The sequence below is a fragment of the Acomys minous genome (assembly GCF_964271855.1).
Source record: "Acomys minous genome assembly, chromosome: 18".
NCBI lineage: Eukaryota > Metazoa > Chordata > Mammalia > Rodentia > Muridae > Acomys > Acomys minous.
In genome coordinates, this window is record NC_140501.1 from 56,247,741 (window position 1) to 56,265,474 (window position 17,734).

At 43.1% G+C, this 17,734-nt stretch overlaps 1 protein-coding gene across 1 annotated transcript in view; it reads right to left on the reverse strand.

The window, feature by feature from the left end:
• WDFY2 (WD repeat and FYVE domain containing 2) overlaps nt 1–17,734 on the reverse strand; it is a 131,648-nt gene that overhangs the window by 23,419 nt on the left and 90,495 nt on the right. Inside the window, exons 4-6 of the mRNA XM_084767571.1 lie at nt 12,959–13,013; nt 4,754–4,904; nt 1,381–1,493 (exon numbers count right to left, since the gene is read on the reverse strand). Of these exons, the coding sequence (XP_084623697.1) occupies nt 1,381–1,493; nt 4,754–4,904; nt 12,959–13,013 (319 nt within the window). The remainder of the gene's footprint in view (nt 1–1,380; nt 1,494–4,753; nt 4,905–12,958; nt 13,014–17,734) is intronic.

Genomic DNA, 17,734 nt, shown 5'->3' on the forward strand with positions numbered 1-17,734 from the left:
AGTCCATCTTAGTGTGAGGACCCTGGGAATTAGCCTGAGCCAGGAAGGCTGGCTCCCATACCCAAGTGAGAAGAGACAAAAGTCCGTCTGGGTATGTAGCAGAGTACAGAACAAACAAGAAATAATTCATTTAAGCGCTGTCTGGAGCTTTTGAAGGCGGCAGCTGGGGAGGGATGGGAGGGAGGTTATGAGACCGGCACCGGGAGCACACTGGAGAGCAGGCAACTCCGGGCTCCGGGCTGGGAAGTCACAGCCTGGCATGGTACCGCTGGTCTAAGTCTCCAGACTGAAAAGCAGGTGGGGCTCCTGGTTTGCACAAGCAAAGAAGGTAGGCAGACAGTCTGAGTCTCAAAATTCCAAGATCACCAAGAAGGAAGAATGCAATCAACTGAAGTCATAAGCACACCGAGAAGCGTGTGGTTAAGGAAGGAGGTACAGGGACCTAGAACCGCAGGTCAGATTCCCTGTGTCTGAATTACAGGCAGTTGTGTGTCCTCTGCACGGGCAGCAAGCACCCCAAAGTGTTGAGCCATCTCTCTGGGCCCCTTACTGCCCCACCCCTGCAAATCCCTTCTGACTAAATGGACACTATTTAATTAAAAATATTTTCCCATATACTTTTATTTTTCTATGACATCTGAATAGACAGTTGTTACTACACTAAATCATGAGTTGTTTACAAAAAACCAAAAACAATGACCAAACAAACAAACAAAAAAAAAAAACACCAAAAGCCCAACAATCATAAAAACAAGCGGTATCACGTTTCCTCAAATCAACATTTTCTGGAGCCAATGCCACCTCAAAAGATGCCAGCAAAATATTAACTACTGCCACCAATTCAAGCCTTTCCAGGGCTATGAATAACTACTTTGATTCTTGTGTAGACAATCCTGAGCACACTAGATATGAAGGGGACCTTTATAAGCTTGGGTTATAAACTCAAGGGCCCAACAGAAAGGATGAGTCTGTCCCCTTTATGCAGCCTAACTTCCCTCGTCATCTGTCCTGGATGTGGGCATCTTCCTTGCACACTGTCTTCCTACTTCAAGAGTGAACAGGACAAGTGTCCTATCAGTGTTCTGGAGTTTGCACCACTGCGACACAGTCTCAAGCACCCTGCCAACATGGCAGCACTGGTTTTCTCAGCACCAACATGAGAGCCAATGCTTTGCGTTCTTAGGGTAGAATTGTTCCTCTTCTGTTTGAATCATGGGGAAACATTTTTTGGGTTCTCTCTTACTGAACCATTTTACACCCACTAAGTGCTTCTGTATTATCTGCAGTTTTGCCTAAGCCCAGGTTACTCTCTGCCCTCACCTTCCAACATGTAAGCCCCAGAATAAGCTGCAGCTGATGGGAGCCTTGCTCAGACCTTACCTGTGTGCCCTCTGAAGGACGTGAGCAGCGTGCAGTTTTCCTGTTCCAGTTTGAGGATGGTTACTTGGCCCGAGTGATCACCAATAAACACGTGACGGGTTTCAACATCAAATCTATCATGTAATCGTTAAGGATTGCAAAGTGGGGATTTACAAGAGTAAAAAGCAAAATAAAAACAATCTACATTAGTTTGACCAGGTGTGTACAGTGCCATGCAGGCAGAATGTGAAGTCAGGTCCTGGGAGGCACGAAAGGAGGCTCAGGAAAATGAAGGCTACACATACGGCTAGACAGTCAGACTCAACATGACTAAGCTGTCATGTATCAGTATAACTTATATGCTAAACACAATAAAAATATCAACATGCTTTCTGCAGCTAGGCATGTTATTTCCAAAGTCCATACAGAACGGTACTAAATAAGCAAAAAGATCTAAGAATACTCTGAAAATAAAAATAGCATGCAACAGGAGGCCGAATCTACACGATAATAAAACATGCTATAAAGGTCTTTACTTTATGGAAGGGATGTTAAAAACATGCTCTGGCGAAAACACCTTCTCGCCACCTTTAAACTTCTTTAAGGTCTTTGTTCTTGAACTGCAGCTGCCCTAACATCAGGGCTGCCTCCTGCTCCTTGGGTAGTAGGCGTTGCTAACGGCCAACTCCTCAGTGCTGGGCATCATTGGGAGCTCTGCGCTGAGATCCCTGTGGCAACATGAGCCAGCAAATGCTCAGCTGTCTTCAGCTGTGCAGCCCCTGAAGGCAGCCTGGTGAGTTGGGCTTGTCTTCTCTGGCTCAAACATGTATGTTGTATCTTTCCCCTGTAACTGTGTGATTTATGTGGGTGAGGGGGGTCCTCACCATACTCTTCGTGGTCTGTAGGTGAAGGTGACTTTTGGTGTTGTTGCAGTTTTTGTTTCTTGTTTATTACTATTTAATTTTTTCATATAATATATTTTGATCAATCTTTCATCTAGAATTCTTGATGTGGTAAGTCTGTGAGGAATTACATTGGTACAGATGAGATACTATGATCTGATCGCAGTATGCAGTCTGCCTGGGAGGGCTGCTGAATTACTGAGTGCAAAGAGCCGCCTTTTAATATGGTGACTGCTTTCGTTTAGAGGCAGTGCCTGCTAAATGTCCCGCCTACAGAATTTCCTTCAAGCGTGGATAGACAGACACATGACCTAGAAGAGGAGGGCCCAAGTTAGACAGAAGCCTAGTATTTCAAGACTCACAGACACCTAGTATTCATCCATTTTACTTTGTTTTCAATTTGGAGGATTTTTCATCTTGTTTTGTGTATTTCTCATTATTGTGGTGTGTGTTTGTGTGCACATGTATGTGCATGCGTGTGCACCTGTGGAGGTGAGAAGAAGCCGTCAGCTAACGTAGAGCTATAGTTGCAAGCATTTGCGAGCCCTCTCCTCCGCGGCTGGTGTTGAGATCTGAACTCCAAGCCCCATGAATGAACAGCAAGCAGTCTTAACTGATGTCCACTTCTGCACAACTACAGACTTCAGAAGGAAAGCAGGTGTTGGGCATAAGCCTTGCCTTATGTGTGGTTCCAGCACAGCAGGCCACTCTTACTGGTTAATATAGGAATTCTTCCCAGCCCGAGTCCCTGACACACTTATCTAGCAAAGTAGACACAGCCAGGCCTGCCGTCTAACTCTTTTACACATAGCACCAATTTCATTTCACACCAAACAGTGACACTTCTATATAGCTGAAAGAACTATTTCAAGTGATTAAAAAACAAACAAAAACAAAAACAAACTGGGCATGCATGGTGGCATGCATGTGGAACACCAGGTACTTAGAAGATTACTTGAACCTATAAGTTCAAGACCAGCCTTACAAAGTGAGATCATGTCTTAAAAACAAACAAATAAAACCCAAACACACTGGTATGCATCCTTTATCTAAGGATAAAGAAAGCTTTAAAGACATCAACCATCTTATTTAGCAGTTTATTAATTTAAAAACACAGTATATCATAGAATAACTCAAATAAGGAATTATGCTTGTATTTTAGGACTAAGATTTTCAGTCCAAGATAAAAGAATCCAGTTCAAAAAGGGAAAAGTAAAAATCCTATGCAAGTTTCTATTAGAAGTGTACGTATCAATAATTATTTACTTTTTAAAAACTCACGTGCATGCATATATTTTGGGTTATAATGACATGCTAATATAGGCATAATCATACATACATACCCACATACATGTATATCTATACATGTATATACATCTATACATGTGTATCTATTGTTTAGTTATCTCTGAACACACTTCTTCACTAGAAGAGCTGATTCCAAGAACAGGACAGGAAAGGGTCAAGTTGAGATTAAGACACATGCCAGAAACTAAATGTTATTCATTTTAATTAGTGAATTTGACACCATCTAGAATCCTGGGGGAGGACATCTGAGTGAGGGCCGTAGTTCAGAGCAGGCTGGCTGAGGGAGCTCTGTGAGGGAATATCTTGACTATAGTAAGTGAGGTGGAAAGACCTGAGTAAGGGTGGAGGACTCCACTTTTTTTATACAAAAGAACTTTCCTCTTTGCCATGGAGAAGCACGCCGCACACAGTTGGCGCCCAGCCAGCAAGAAGTGAGCTTCTCTGGTGTTAATAGGCACATATCCCAAGTCCATGGACTGGCAGCTTGGGAGACAAGAATGTCACACTGTGGATGCTGAGAGCCTCATGCCTGGATCAAAGCTTGCAGGATACATTTAGTGACAGCTAGCTCACTGTGGTCCTTGGCATGGCAGCCTGTCAAGAAAGACTTAACATTTGATTTATTATTATTAGTGTGTACCGCAGTGTGCATTTGGACCCAAGAGGACAACTTCCAATAGTCGGTGTTTCCTTCTACGCTGAGTTCTGGGGAATGAACTCAGGTTCCAAGCTTGTGCAGCAAGCATTTTTACCTGTTAATTCATCCCACCAAATATTTCTAAATGAACAGAAATCTCATGGCCCACTCTCCAAGATATTAATAACATTATTAAGATTTCCTGTAAGGGAAATGACTTGTCTCTTAAAACCAAATGTCCTATTTTGTTGATGGCTGTACGTCTATCTGTCAGTCTTTCTGACAGCTGAGGACCACACATGGGCTACGTCCTATCGAGGTGTCAGAACTATGTCATAGCAGGCAGCAGGCCGGATACTTGACTGATGCTGTCTCACTCCACTCCATTTATATAGAAACCCCCAATACCTTATGCCTTAAGAAGGTCTCTGAGCATCTTTTTCACACAGGGAAAAACCAGCAAATAAAAAAATAGAAAACCTTTAAATTGTACTTATCACAAATGATCATGACTCAAAGAGAAAGGATTTTGTCCAGCAAAGGATACTGCAGGCCCGAGGCCACGGCACTGGTGCGGTAACCTCCCAGGCGCTGCCCGCTCTCGGAGCAGTGCCAGGCGAACTGCTTGTCCTGCCCTGTGCTCAGCACCCACTCCAGCTCCAGAACAAACAGGACCATCGTCACTCTGCTCTGATGTGCTGAAAAATCAAGAGACAGAGAGAATGACTGATAAAGCATCCCGAGGAAAGTGGGAAAACGCACCCACTGTTACACCCCCGCTCTTCTCGCCATTGCAGGAGAGGCAGAAGGACAAAGCCATTAGGGACAGGGAAAAACAGTAGCGCTCGTCAAGGGTGGGGAAGGACACCCTATGAACACTTGTTGTTTTTGCATTTTTAATCACCCACCTCTTCTCAGTGTGCTCCTCTCACTCCTTTGCTTGTGTCAATCCAAGAATTATTGCCTCAGAGAGCTCCCTATGCCAAAGCCTGGCCAAGCACGCAGGGTTACAGGGTTAGTGTGACCACAAGACACATTAGGAATGGCATTTACCACAGTCACTTGTGGTCAGTTTATGTGTACTCTTCCTGGAGGAAAGGTATATTGATTTTTTTTTGTTGAAATCTGATTTTTAAACTCATAGCAAAATTTCTGACAGCTTCCTATCAGAGCCTAAGTGCTTGGAGAATAAAGGAAATGGTGGTGGTTGAAATGAAAATGGCGCCCAATAGTCCCATATATTTGAATGCTTGGTCCTCAGCTGGTGGAACTGATTGAGAAGGATCAGAGGTGTGGCCTTGTAAAGGAGGTGTGTCACTGGGAAAGGGCTTTGATGCTTCAAAGACTCAAGCCATTCCCAGTGTGGAATCTCTCTATGTCCTGCCTGTGGATCAAGACGTGAGCTCTCAGCTGTTCCGGCCTCCATGTCTCTGCTTTGTCATCACGGATTCTCCCTCTGGAACCATAAGCCCAAATACATGCTTTCCTTTTAAAGTTGACGTGGTCCTTGTTTTACCACAGAACAGAAAAGTTACTGAGATAAGAATGAAATGCTTGCTCTACAGAAGTATGTACATCTGGGAGAAAGAGAGTGAATTCCTAGGGTTACCCGTATTCGAGCACAGCCCCATTAGAAGAATTTTTGCATCACACTTCTTCAGAATGAGAAGGGACTACTCATACCGTCTAGACATCTCTCTGTTGCTCATCTGGGCAAACGGAGGGCCAAGGAAGCTGAGTGGTTTGGCTTTCTTCCTGTGTGATACCAGGCAACAAGGAATAGAGTGAACAAAGAGGGGCGTTCTGCAGCCTGGCTAGTGGACTGGTGAGGCAGGAGTAATTCTTGAGGATGGTGAGGTGTATGTTTTTCACCTTGATTACCAAGCAGTGTTAGACAGTGTGGGTGGCTGCAGCCCCACTGCAGTAAAACCATCTGCCAATTGCAGAGTATTAAGCACATTCTCTTAGTCACTGCAGAGATGGGAAATGGCATATGTGAATGCCCCTGCCCCCAACACACACACACACACACACACACACACACACACACACAGAGAGAGAGAGAGAGAGAGAGAGAGAGAGAGAGAGAGCAAAGAAAACCTTGGTTTCTATGGTAAACTCAGTTTTTTTAGTGTCTGGCTGTCAGTGGGAAAACAAAACAAAACAAAAACTCAAAACACATACTCCAAGGAGACAGAACTCTTACTTAGAAGGCAATTCTTTGAAGGCAGATTCTTATCACCAAGCTCCAGAAACTCGTAAGTAAACATGGGCTTGGCGTCTGGCTTCCTGAATAGAACTGGGGAGAGGCATCCTAGTCTTAGCAGGGGAACATGTTTTCTCAGCACCACACCATCAGCCGCGGGGCTTGCGGGCAGTTCCTCGCCATGCTGATGTGCTCTTCTTCCCTGGGTTTCTGAGCTGTATCCATGATTTCACCAAAGCTTTTCCGGTGTTGCCTTTCCCACCCTGGTGTGGGTGTTGGGGTGGAAAAGAGCCCTGAGCATGCTTGAAAAGTTGTCTACCACTGAACTATATCCCCAGCCCTTTTCTGCATCGACATATGTGATAAGATTTTTCTTTGGCTTGTTGATGGGATGGACTCTGATGGGTCTTTGTTGAACAGCTCTGCACAACTGCAATAACCCTCGCTGTGTACCTCATTTGTGTATCACTGCACTTGGCCTACTGAGCTTTGGGGGAGATTACATAATATCTGCACTTGTCTTTGTAATATCCAAAGGAATTAATATCTTTGGTACCGGTATCAAGTATCACTGGTTGATTTTAAAAATTGAATGTATGGAGCTCAGACTCACCACATTTTAGTAGAGTGTAATAGCTCACTGGCTGACAGCGTCTGCATGTTACATGATCGTCACCACCATCCATTTCAAAGCATTTCCCTCACCCCAAACAATTCAGTTCCCCCTCCACTTAGCTTTGGTCATCTACTTTCTGTCTCTATTGAGTCTTCTATTGACATTGCACATAAGTGTTATTATATGATGTGGCCTTTTGTGTCTGGCTTCTCCATTAGCATGTCTTCAAGTTCACATGTTAGAGCATGTATTATCAGCATTGCATTTCATTATTTTCATTCTCTCTCTTTTTCTTCCCCCCTACCACCTGTGACCCTCCCTCCCTCCCTTCCCTCCTCCTCCTCCTTTTCATCCATTGATAAAGGCCAGATTAGTTCCCTCTCTTGGCTTTTAGAAATACTTCTGTGTGAATATATTTTTGAAATGTTTTTCAAAGAGGCTTTATCATATTATATTCCCATCAGCAACTCTAGTTTATCCATATCACTTTCAAAGCTAGTTTATTCGATTCTTGCTTTTTGAGACATGTTCTCCTTATAAGGCACAGACTGGCCTTGAACTCACAGTCTTCCTGTTTTGGGTATGTGTCATCAAGCCAGGAATTAATATTTCCTGACATGGTCATTCATCAAGCAACTTACACATAAAATCTCTCTAAAATTTGTGTAGAAAATGTGACATATAACTTACCATCTTAACCACTTTTAAATATACATTTTGTAGATTTAAGTACATTTATATTAATGCTTGATAGTCACTGTTAGCATATAAGTAGCTCCACTAGCCTGCCTCTAGGTTGCTTAGTAACCTATGATGTCATTGCCTGCCGGGTACGTGCCAGACTATGAAAGGGTCAACCTTGTCTCTCTCTTCCTTGTCTGTCTGTCTCTGTCCCTGTCCCTGTCCCTGTCCCTGTCCCTGTCTGTCTGTCTGTCTGTCTGTCTGTCTGTCTGTCTGTCTCTCTCTCTCTCTCTCTCTCTCTCTCTCTCTCACATACACACACACACACACATTTCCTCTCTCTGTCTGTCTCTGGCCCCCTGGGGCTTCCCCTCTCCCTTTTCTCTCCCACCTACAATAAATCTCTCCATATCAGAGCTGTTGCATCTATATATATAGTTTAAATGATAACAGGCACCGCCTCTCTAGAACTTGTACATCTTTCAAACATAAGTCCTGAACCTATTAAACACTAATTCACAACTTCCCTTTCTCCCCAGCCTATCGTAACTGTCTCTATAAATATGACTGTAGTAAGTACCACAGGTACGTGGACTCCTTCAAAATGTGTTCTTTTGTGATGGGCATTCGCCATGCTGAAGTCACTTCCCCCTGAAGGTTCTGTGATGTGTCTTTGGATGTACATACTGCATTATGTCTGTCCATTCAGTTCACAATGCACATCTGTGCTCGCATCCTGTGCTTACTGCGATTATACTCCATGTACACGGTATACAACTATTTGCTTGAGCCATTACTTCCCTTATTTGGGGAACACAGCGTTGAGTTATTGTGGCTTGTTTGTCTGCTTGTGGAGGCAGTGTCTCTGTAGAGCAGGCTGGCCTAAAACTCAGAGAGATCTGTCTACCTCCTGAGTGCTGGGAGTAAAGGTGTCCATCACTATGCCCGGCTGCCATTTAGTTTTAAATGTGAATCCAATACTACATACCTGAGATAAACCTCACCTGACCATAATGCATTCTTTAGTACAGATTACTGGATGTGGTGAAATTTAGGTTTGTAGCATCTTGTTTGTGTGGAGAGTAGAATCTGAGTTTTCTCATATCAACTTGGTATAGCTTTAGTATGAGGAGGTACAGACTTCCTACAGTGGGCTGGAAGTCTTTCATTCCTCATTTCCAAAAGACTTCCCGTAATCTTGCATATTTTCTCTCTTTGATGTTTCCTAAAATATAACCAGTAAGACCACCTATCTGCTCTAGGAATATGAAGGGAGTGGAAGAAGAAATCTTGTTCTCTTCTCCTGCTTGCTCTCCCTCTTGCTAGCAAGTCCATTCCTTAGTGACTTTATAGCCGATTTCTCTGGGATTCCACTGTATACTGAAGACCAGCGGGGATATCCAGCCTCATGGACCGAACAACTAATGGATTCCTGGACCTTCTGTTGGCAGACAGCCATTGTTGGATAAGCTGGACCACAGCTGTAAGGCATTCTAATCCATCCATCCATCCATCCATCCATCCATCCATCCCTCCATCTATCCATCCATCTATCCATCCATCCATCTATCCATCTATCTATCTATCTGGATTCATTCTCTCAGGTTTGTTCCTCTAGAGAACCCTAATACAAGTTTTCTAAAGGTCAACTTCTTCTTACACATATAGAGCTACCAAAATCACCTTGAATAATCTGCTGTTTGTGACTTTCAAAGATCTGTGACTTCATTTGTTCGATTTACCAACACAAACCAACACGGAGCATCTGGATGAGTGCCAGTCCATAGTATTCAAGGTATTTGTTACCACCTTGTGCACACACAGAGGAGCTGCTTAAGAGTGTCGGTTCACTCTTTCCTGACACAGATAACGTCCCTCCTAGCTAGTCTAGCTAGAAGTTTATCACTTTTATCAATCTCAGAAAGTAGCCTTTGATGTCACTGGCTTTGCTGCAATTTCTCTTCCCTTCCCTCTGAGTACATGTCTTTCTTCTGTGTGCATGCGTGCGTGTGTGTGAGAGAGAGATAAACCAAGGTCAGTGATTTGATAACTTGTTTCTTTTATGATGTCAATGTTTGAGCTGTCAATCTCCCCTCAGGTGGTTACGTCCTATAAATACTGGTATCCTTGTTTTTATTTTTATGCAGATCGGAATGCTTTACTATTTCTTCTTTAACACATGGATTATTTAGAAGTTTATTATATACCTTCCAAATATTTTAGGATTTCCCAAGGGTCTATTTATCATCCAATTTAAAGTAAAACTGAATAAAAATTAAACAAGGATCCACATATTTATAGGATACAATGTAGATTGAGGGAGTAAGCATGTGTCACCACACTCAGCCTTAGTTTTCTTTAAAAGTTTAAAATATGATGTTACAATCGTTTTCAGATTACTGATCATGTTCCAACGTTGTTGGCATTCTCATTTTTCTGTCTGCGATCTCTGCTAACATTAATTAGTGATGCTTTATTTACTTTAGTAATACTTTTTAAAAGTAAAAGTTAATCTTATGCATCCTTTTTGCTCGACTGCTCTGTAGTGCTACAGCTCAATTCCACGGCTCTGCCACTGACGACAGCCTTAGACTGACCGCTGCTGTTCTGCTCTAGGACACGCATGCAGCCTGTCTTAAAGAGGTCTGTGTTTATTTCTGGTAGTGCTTGGGAATGTCACTGATCAATACCTATCTTTAATAACCATTGTAAAGATATAGACCCTCTAGCTCTATAAAATTGTTTTAGATTTGTATTTCACATGCAAGAATTTCAGATGGGTTTTCACTTATCATAGGAACTCTTCTCATCTACAGAGTTAAGAATAAATTCCCCTGCTGCCTCTTGGACCAATCAGTGGAGGATTTCTATCCCTTCCTTTTCATAAGGACATAATCCTTTGCAAACTTTCTATGGAAATCTCAGTTTCAAATTTTCACCTTACTCAGGATCCAGGATGTACCACTTGCTGCTAAGGTCACACACAAGCAGTTAGTTATTCCTGGCTCTCTCTCCATCTCCCCAGGGCACCTGCAAAGTCAGCACATGTGCATAACACTCTGAGATTTAGTTTTTTCTCTGCTCTGACAAATGGGAAACTTTGCAGTTTGTTTGTTTGTTTGTTTTTTCTCGTCATCTTAATATTGCATCAAAGGAAATAACAAGAATACATGTATGGTACCATCAGCTCTAGGTGTTTGTGAAGAAAGCATCCAGAGTCTGGTCACTCAGTCTTTGCATGTGAACTATGCTAAACACCCTGCCTTGAAAGAGCATGAGAACAACGGGTCCTAGTAACAGGCTCTTCAGGTGTGCATCTGGCTGGGTCCTCAGAACCTTTAGCAAAGACGCAAGAAAGAAAACTACAAAACTAAAAGGGAGCTAAGAGATACAATGACAACTGGAATTTCAAAATATCTGATAAGTTGAGCTGACAAGCTAAGTAAAATGAGACAGTAAGTAACAGATTGGCAAGCCCAAGATTTACTATAAAAAGAAGAGCAGAAGTCCCCAAAACACAGGATACAACCTAAGAACATCCTATGAGAATGCTGCAGTGTTCCCTGCCACACAGGGGCTACAGTGTGAACCGGGTGCCAGAACTCACCTCTGCATTATGAGAACAGTGGTCAGGAGACGCGGTAGGAATTACCCAGCAGATAACACGCATGTACTAGTCATCTACTGCTGTGTAACAAATTATCCCAAAATCGATGCCTCAAAGCATTTTCTTATCTGAGTTTCTGTGGGTCAAAAAATCCTAGAACAGCTTAGATGGATGCTCCAGCTATAAGGCTTTTCCTAGAAGGAAATCACCATGTGGAGGTCTCATCTGAAAGCGTAACAGGACGGGCTAGGTCCTAATCTCTCTCATGTAGCTGCTGGCTGGGTTTGGCTCTTTGTGGGCTGCTGAGCTGGGAAAATTAGTCCCTCACTGACCGCTGCTGAGATGCTCCTGGGCTCCTTAGCACACAGGCTTCCCCACAGGATAGCTCACATCATCAGATGTGCACACTAGGGAGCAGGAAGGTGAGGGCATGCACGCCCCAGTCTCTGCACATAATCCTGGAAGTGATCTCATCACTCACCATGTTCTAAGTTCAGCTCACACATATAAGAGTACGATCATTAGGAACCATGCTAAAGTTACATGCCGCACTGGGCCATATTTGAAAATGGTCCTAATGGTACAACGGGGGACCTCAAATCTGTGAGTAAGACAATCAGACATGTTTTGAGAAAACAATTGGTCAGATCATAAAAAAACAGTTGAGACATAAAGTGCTTATGTTAGAGAAGTAAAAGAAAATGAATGAAGAAGAAATGACAGAATATGACCCCTCCAAACCTATTAAAAATAACTCAAAGGCTGTCGTGTAAAGAGTAATGGTACTTCTCTTTTTTTTTGTTCCAAAAAATGAAGCAAAAACTGGAAAGGCACATTCTAAAACCCCTCAAATAAGCCGCTTATAGATAAACACTATATGTTTCTGTTTATTATTATACTGCTGAGCTAATGGAACACAGTAGGTACTCATAAATTTGATTAGTGATGCATAGAAAACAATTAAGGAATAAGACCACAGGGAAATAAATTTATCTCCAAATCTTACAGAATGCAATGCTTAGAACCTTCCAAACTCGTGATAGCAGAGTGTCGCTGGAGGTCATGGGCAAGTCACGAAGAATGAATGAGGTCAAAGATATCTGGATAAACTGACATCTGGACCTTAAGCACCTAATGCCCTGATTCATGATACTGCTGGTCTGGATAAAGGTCCCCTCCAGACACTTCTCCTGATTGGCAGAATGAATTTAGCCAATAAGCCAATGTTAAAGACACAACAGAAACTGTAACCCCTCCCCCTCCCTCTCCCCTTTCCCATTCCCACCCCCAGCATGTCAAAGCATTTCACCAAACATCAAGTGAGGCTCATCTGAAGCAACCTGAGGCTGACTCCACGTCTCCTGAGCCTGCTCCACCATTCCCAGAAAGTGTGGTGTAGATGCTGCGGACTTGCAGTCACCCTGTCATAGTCCGGTTTGGCACGTGACCTCCACAGAACCAGACTTACAAGTAACCTGGCTTCTTGTGTCCTCAGTGACTTATTAGTTCACAAATTGCGACAATACTGACCTCACAGGGTTTCTCTTTTTGTTCCCCCATCTAATTTAAGTGTCCTTGCCGAGGGTGAGAACTATCGAGAAATAGCTTTAAAGCAAGCTAACAACTCTCCTGCAACTCTTACCTTGATAGCTTTTCACAGGTGTCATCTTGTTGTAATCTTCAGACAAAATAAACTCCTACAAGACAAAAGAAAAACATTAAGCAAAAATGAGAGTTTTATGTATGTGTTTTGCCTACATGTGTGTCTGTGTACCACATGCATGCAGGGCCCATGAAGGCCAGAAGAGGGAGCTAGGTCCCCTGGAACTGGTTACAGACAGTTGTTTGCTGTCATGTGAGTGCTGGGAATTGAACCCAGGTCTGCTGAAAGAGCAGCCAGCGCTCTTAACCATGGCCATCTTCCAGCCCCCAAGCAAATGCAAAGTTATAATCAACAATTCTGCTTTGGTAAAACAGACTCCATAGCAGAATTACATATAACATTAGTGCTTTGTCACTGCATCTGGCATGTGTGTCCCTCTCCCAACAGTAACCCAAACTCTGATCCCACATGAGATCAAAAATTGTACCTCACCCCTCTCAAGTTGGCTTTTCTTACATAAGAAGAATCGTAAGATGATGCTCTGAGTCAGGGTCTGGTCAGTGCCAATCCTAAGTGGAACGAGCATCTCAGTGGCACCACAACAAGCATGTGAAAGACCTTAGCAGTGAGCAAACGGCTGGCAAGTCTCTACTGAGAAATGACATTAGGTTTTGAACTACACTGTTAACATAACTATGCTTTCCCTTGCAAAAAGCTCCCTGGGGCTGCTCCTGCTCAGTCCTTGTATCTCTAGGACCACGGCACAGTGAGCCCTCAACAAATGTCTGTCAGCTGGGTGGCAGCCACCCCCTAAGCTGATGAGATGAGCCTGGACAGCAAATGCACTGAAGACGGTAGTTTCTGCACAGCACACCCTGCAGGGACACGGAAGGGTCTCACCTAAGCACCTATGCAGTTGGCCAAGGCCATGCAGACACTATCCAGGTGTTTAGGAGGCCTGGCCAGGGGTTGAGCTCCTTAACGTTCTCAAAGGCAAACAGCCACATGTCCTTACAAGGTGAACTGTGCAGCTCCAGGGACAGGGGGAAGAGGGAGAATAAAGCAGTCCTTTCATCTGGGCTTACAACAGAACAATAAAGCTTTTCACAACAGTTGGAAGCATCCAGAATTTTTCTCTGATGACTTACAAAGCAGGGTAGGAGGACAGACACGGCAAGTCCTTCCTCGCTATTAGATGCTTACTGAGTTCACAGATTAGGTGAAAATTTTTTAGGTGAAAATGCTGCATTACTTCTATGACAGATGCCACAAAGGTAAAATAGCGGAGCATGACAGAACACACTAGCTTCTTTGGTTCTGTTTTTCTGTTAACCCTTGTAAAGCAGTTTACCTACAAAGGAATTTTCCTCAAAATGCTCTTCTTGGGAAAAACATTGGTGAGCTTGCCAGTTTAAACTGATATCATGAATCCTTCAAGGAGCGGCACCATTTCTACTTCTCATTTCTGAAGAGTTGGACTCAAAATGTAACAGATAAAGTTGAAAAGAAATACACAGCTTCCCCCAGAGACAGCAGCAGTGCCGGCTGACAGCGGGAAGCCTCCCACAGGACTAGTCTCCCCAGAGCCTCCAACACAGACAGAAAAACATGTCTGCTGTAAACACGACTGAGAAGTGGGCAAGTTTATTCAGTTCGTGTTAAATGTACTGAAATGTTTCACTAGTCTAGACAAATAGACCTTTCCTCCTCTTGGAAAAAGACAAGGCATACAAAAAACAATTTGATGTAGGTTTTCACATAGGATTTAAGACACACATACAAACTAGAAAACTACCAGGTCACTGTACTAGTAAACTAATTTTAAAAAATATTTTCTTCCTGCCAGGTAGTGGTGGCACATGCCTTTAATCCCAGCACTGGGGAGGCAGAGGCAGGTGGATTGCTGTGAGTTTGAGGCCAGCCTGGTCTACAGAGTCCAGGATAGCCAAGGCTACACAGAGAAACCCTGTCTCAAAAAATAAGAAAAAACCAAAAACTTTTTTCTTCCTTTGATACTAAATAATAAAAATATACAGTCAGGGAAAATTTGGGCAAGAGATTGTCACTTTTTACTGATGTATAAATGTATTTTTAATCATGGAAATCACATGCTATTCTAAGTATAACAAGATAAGTATTTAAAGGTCCTTTTGTGATATCACTTCTTTGATATAAGTATTACTGAAATTACATTTATAATACTGTTATATAGTTTAATAAGAGTATCTTTAATAAAACAGAAGGTAAAAACTAATTAGCGATGCTTTTTTTGGCTGTGAGCCTAGCTTTTTAAATCTGTGTGCTTAAAAAGTAAGACTTAGACTATCTGGTGTATCCTTGTATACCCTGTTTAAAAAAGTAAATACTTTTATAACTATACACAGAGGGAAATGTACATTTAGGGATTTTGTTTAGTTAGGCTGTATAAAAACAGGAGAATGGGTATTTCCCTTAAAATATATCAGAGCTACCTTTCTAGGATTCACTTAGTTACACTTTTTCTTTCTGGTGACCCTGCCATATCCTATGAAGGGGGTACCACTCATGTTGCAAGTCCTTCCCTCTTTAAGATGTCATCTGTCTGCTAATTCACTATCATAAGTGAGCATGTGCACCATACGACCTGATGCATACAGAAGGCTGCTGACGCAGGGACTGCACACGCACACCCGCTGCCCATGAAGCATCAGGTCACTCAGGCTCCAGCTTCACAGCCGCGATTCGCTCAGTTCCATCAACAGCCATGTTCTTTCCACTTTTGCCAAATTAATGTGTAGAAAATGTGTCTCGTTGTGGTTTAATGTGCACTGCTTTTTATACACTTGATTCCTTCTTTCCTTCCTTCCTTCTTTTTTTCTGTATATATTACTTGGCACTTGGATTTGTTCTGTATAAATTTCTATTTAGATTTGGCTTTAGATTGGTGCCTCCTCCATAAAATATCTCAACCAATAAAACAACACCTGTGGCTGAGGTAAAGCCTTCAACTGAGCACTAGAGCTGGAGGCGAAGCCAAGGACCAACAGAGAGAAACAGAAGGGTGCGGGGCACAGCACCACCGAGCTGCCCTGCTCTCAGAGAAGCCCAGCCAGTTCTCCAGCACACGGGAGGGAAGGACTGTGGGAGGAGGTGCACAGGAGGGAAGGAAGGGGAGGGAATCACCTGCTGCCCTCTCCATCTCCCTCTGGGTTGTAACACTAGCTCCACAGCAGCTTCTCCTCCCCCCTAGGAAACCGCTTAACCTAGGCCCACCTGCCGCCTGGCGAAGTCACATCTTGGGACTAGCAGAGGAGTGCTTCTGTAAGTGACAAAGTGGCAGAGGAACCCGGCACTCTGGGCTTTGGCTTAAGAGGCAACAGTAAAGCCAAGGGATCTGGGAAACAGTAACACCTGAGGCAAGGGGCATTGTGGCCCATGCCATTTTCTACCCAGTAATTCTCTTACTCAAGTACTGAAAGGTTTAGACTCCTAGACTTTGTAACCCACTGTCAGGTAAGTAAAACTGACACTATTTCTCTCTTCCAATATTCTGCCTTTGTATTGTACTTATCGGATCTTTTGTAGTACTGAAAATTTCACTGATAAACAAATTAGCAATTGTGGCATCATAAGTTGAAACTGCACTTTAGGGAAAATTTTTAATAGGGTTGCATGCAGCCCAGGCTGGCCCTGAACTCCTTGTGTGATCTGCTGGGACTGCAGGCAGAATCCAGGCCCCATGCATGCGAGGTGAGAACACTCTACCAAGTGGCCCACAGCCTCAGCCTCTACACTATAATTTTAAAGTTTTCGTTTATAAAAATATTTCAGGGGCTGGAGGGATGGCTCAGAGGTCAAGGGCACTGACTGCTACTCCAGAGGTCCTGAGTTCAATTCCCAGCAACCACATGGTGGCTCACAACCATCCAGAATGTGATATGATGCCCTCTTCCGGCCTGCGGTGTACATGCAGACAGAGCACTGTATTCATAATAACAAATAAATCTTTAAAAAATATTTCAATTGAAATATATTCCTTTGGAAATACACTCAGATCTTTGTATTTAATCTCTTTAACTAGCCTGAACAGCTCTGAATATCTGAAAATAGTCTTATTCTTTGACTCCTTTCTCTGAAAGCCAGGCCTAGCAAAGTGAGACAATCAGATGGTAAAACTACTTTAATTGGGCAACAGTTTGGGTTTTGTTTTTTAGTTTGCTAACATGTTCTGTTGTTTTACAAGTCCACGCTTGCCTAGACACATGCGGATCACAACCCTCTTGAACTCTTCACAAGAACAGTTAGTTACCACTTTCTATTTGCATTTGAAACATACCTATCAAGCAGACACGGGGCCTTTGTTTCGTAATAGAGTTCCCTCAACTACCCCAAATTATTATTGAGTTTTTGTCACCCTAAGGAAGATGCTAGTATGTAGTATAATGTGGTTTTCACCAGAATAAAGCACACCATTTTGGTTTTGGGCCATCCTTAGCATGCTACACATCGCAAACTCTTGGTGCTGTCTGAGGCACTCTCTCTCTATTCCGGTCAAGAACTAGCACACAGCTCTCAGCACTGACCACCACAGGTGCTGTGTAAGGATCAATGAAGCTGATCCCTAAGACTCCTGATGATAAAACCACAGCACCTCACACATTAAACAATCTACTGAATAGCAAGATGGCCCAGCAGCTATAGCCCCTGGCACGCAAGCCTGCTGAGCTTAGTGTGATCCACAGAATCCAGATAAAATAAAAAGGAGAAACTCAACTCCACAAAATTGTCCTTCCCACGTGTGTGCCCCTTCCCAACATACATCATACACACAATAAC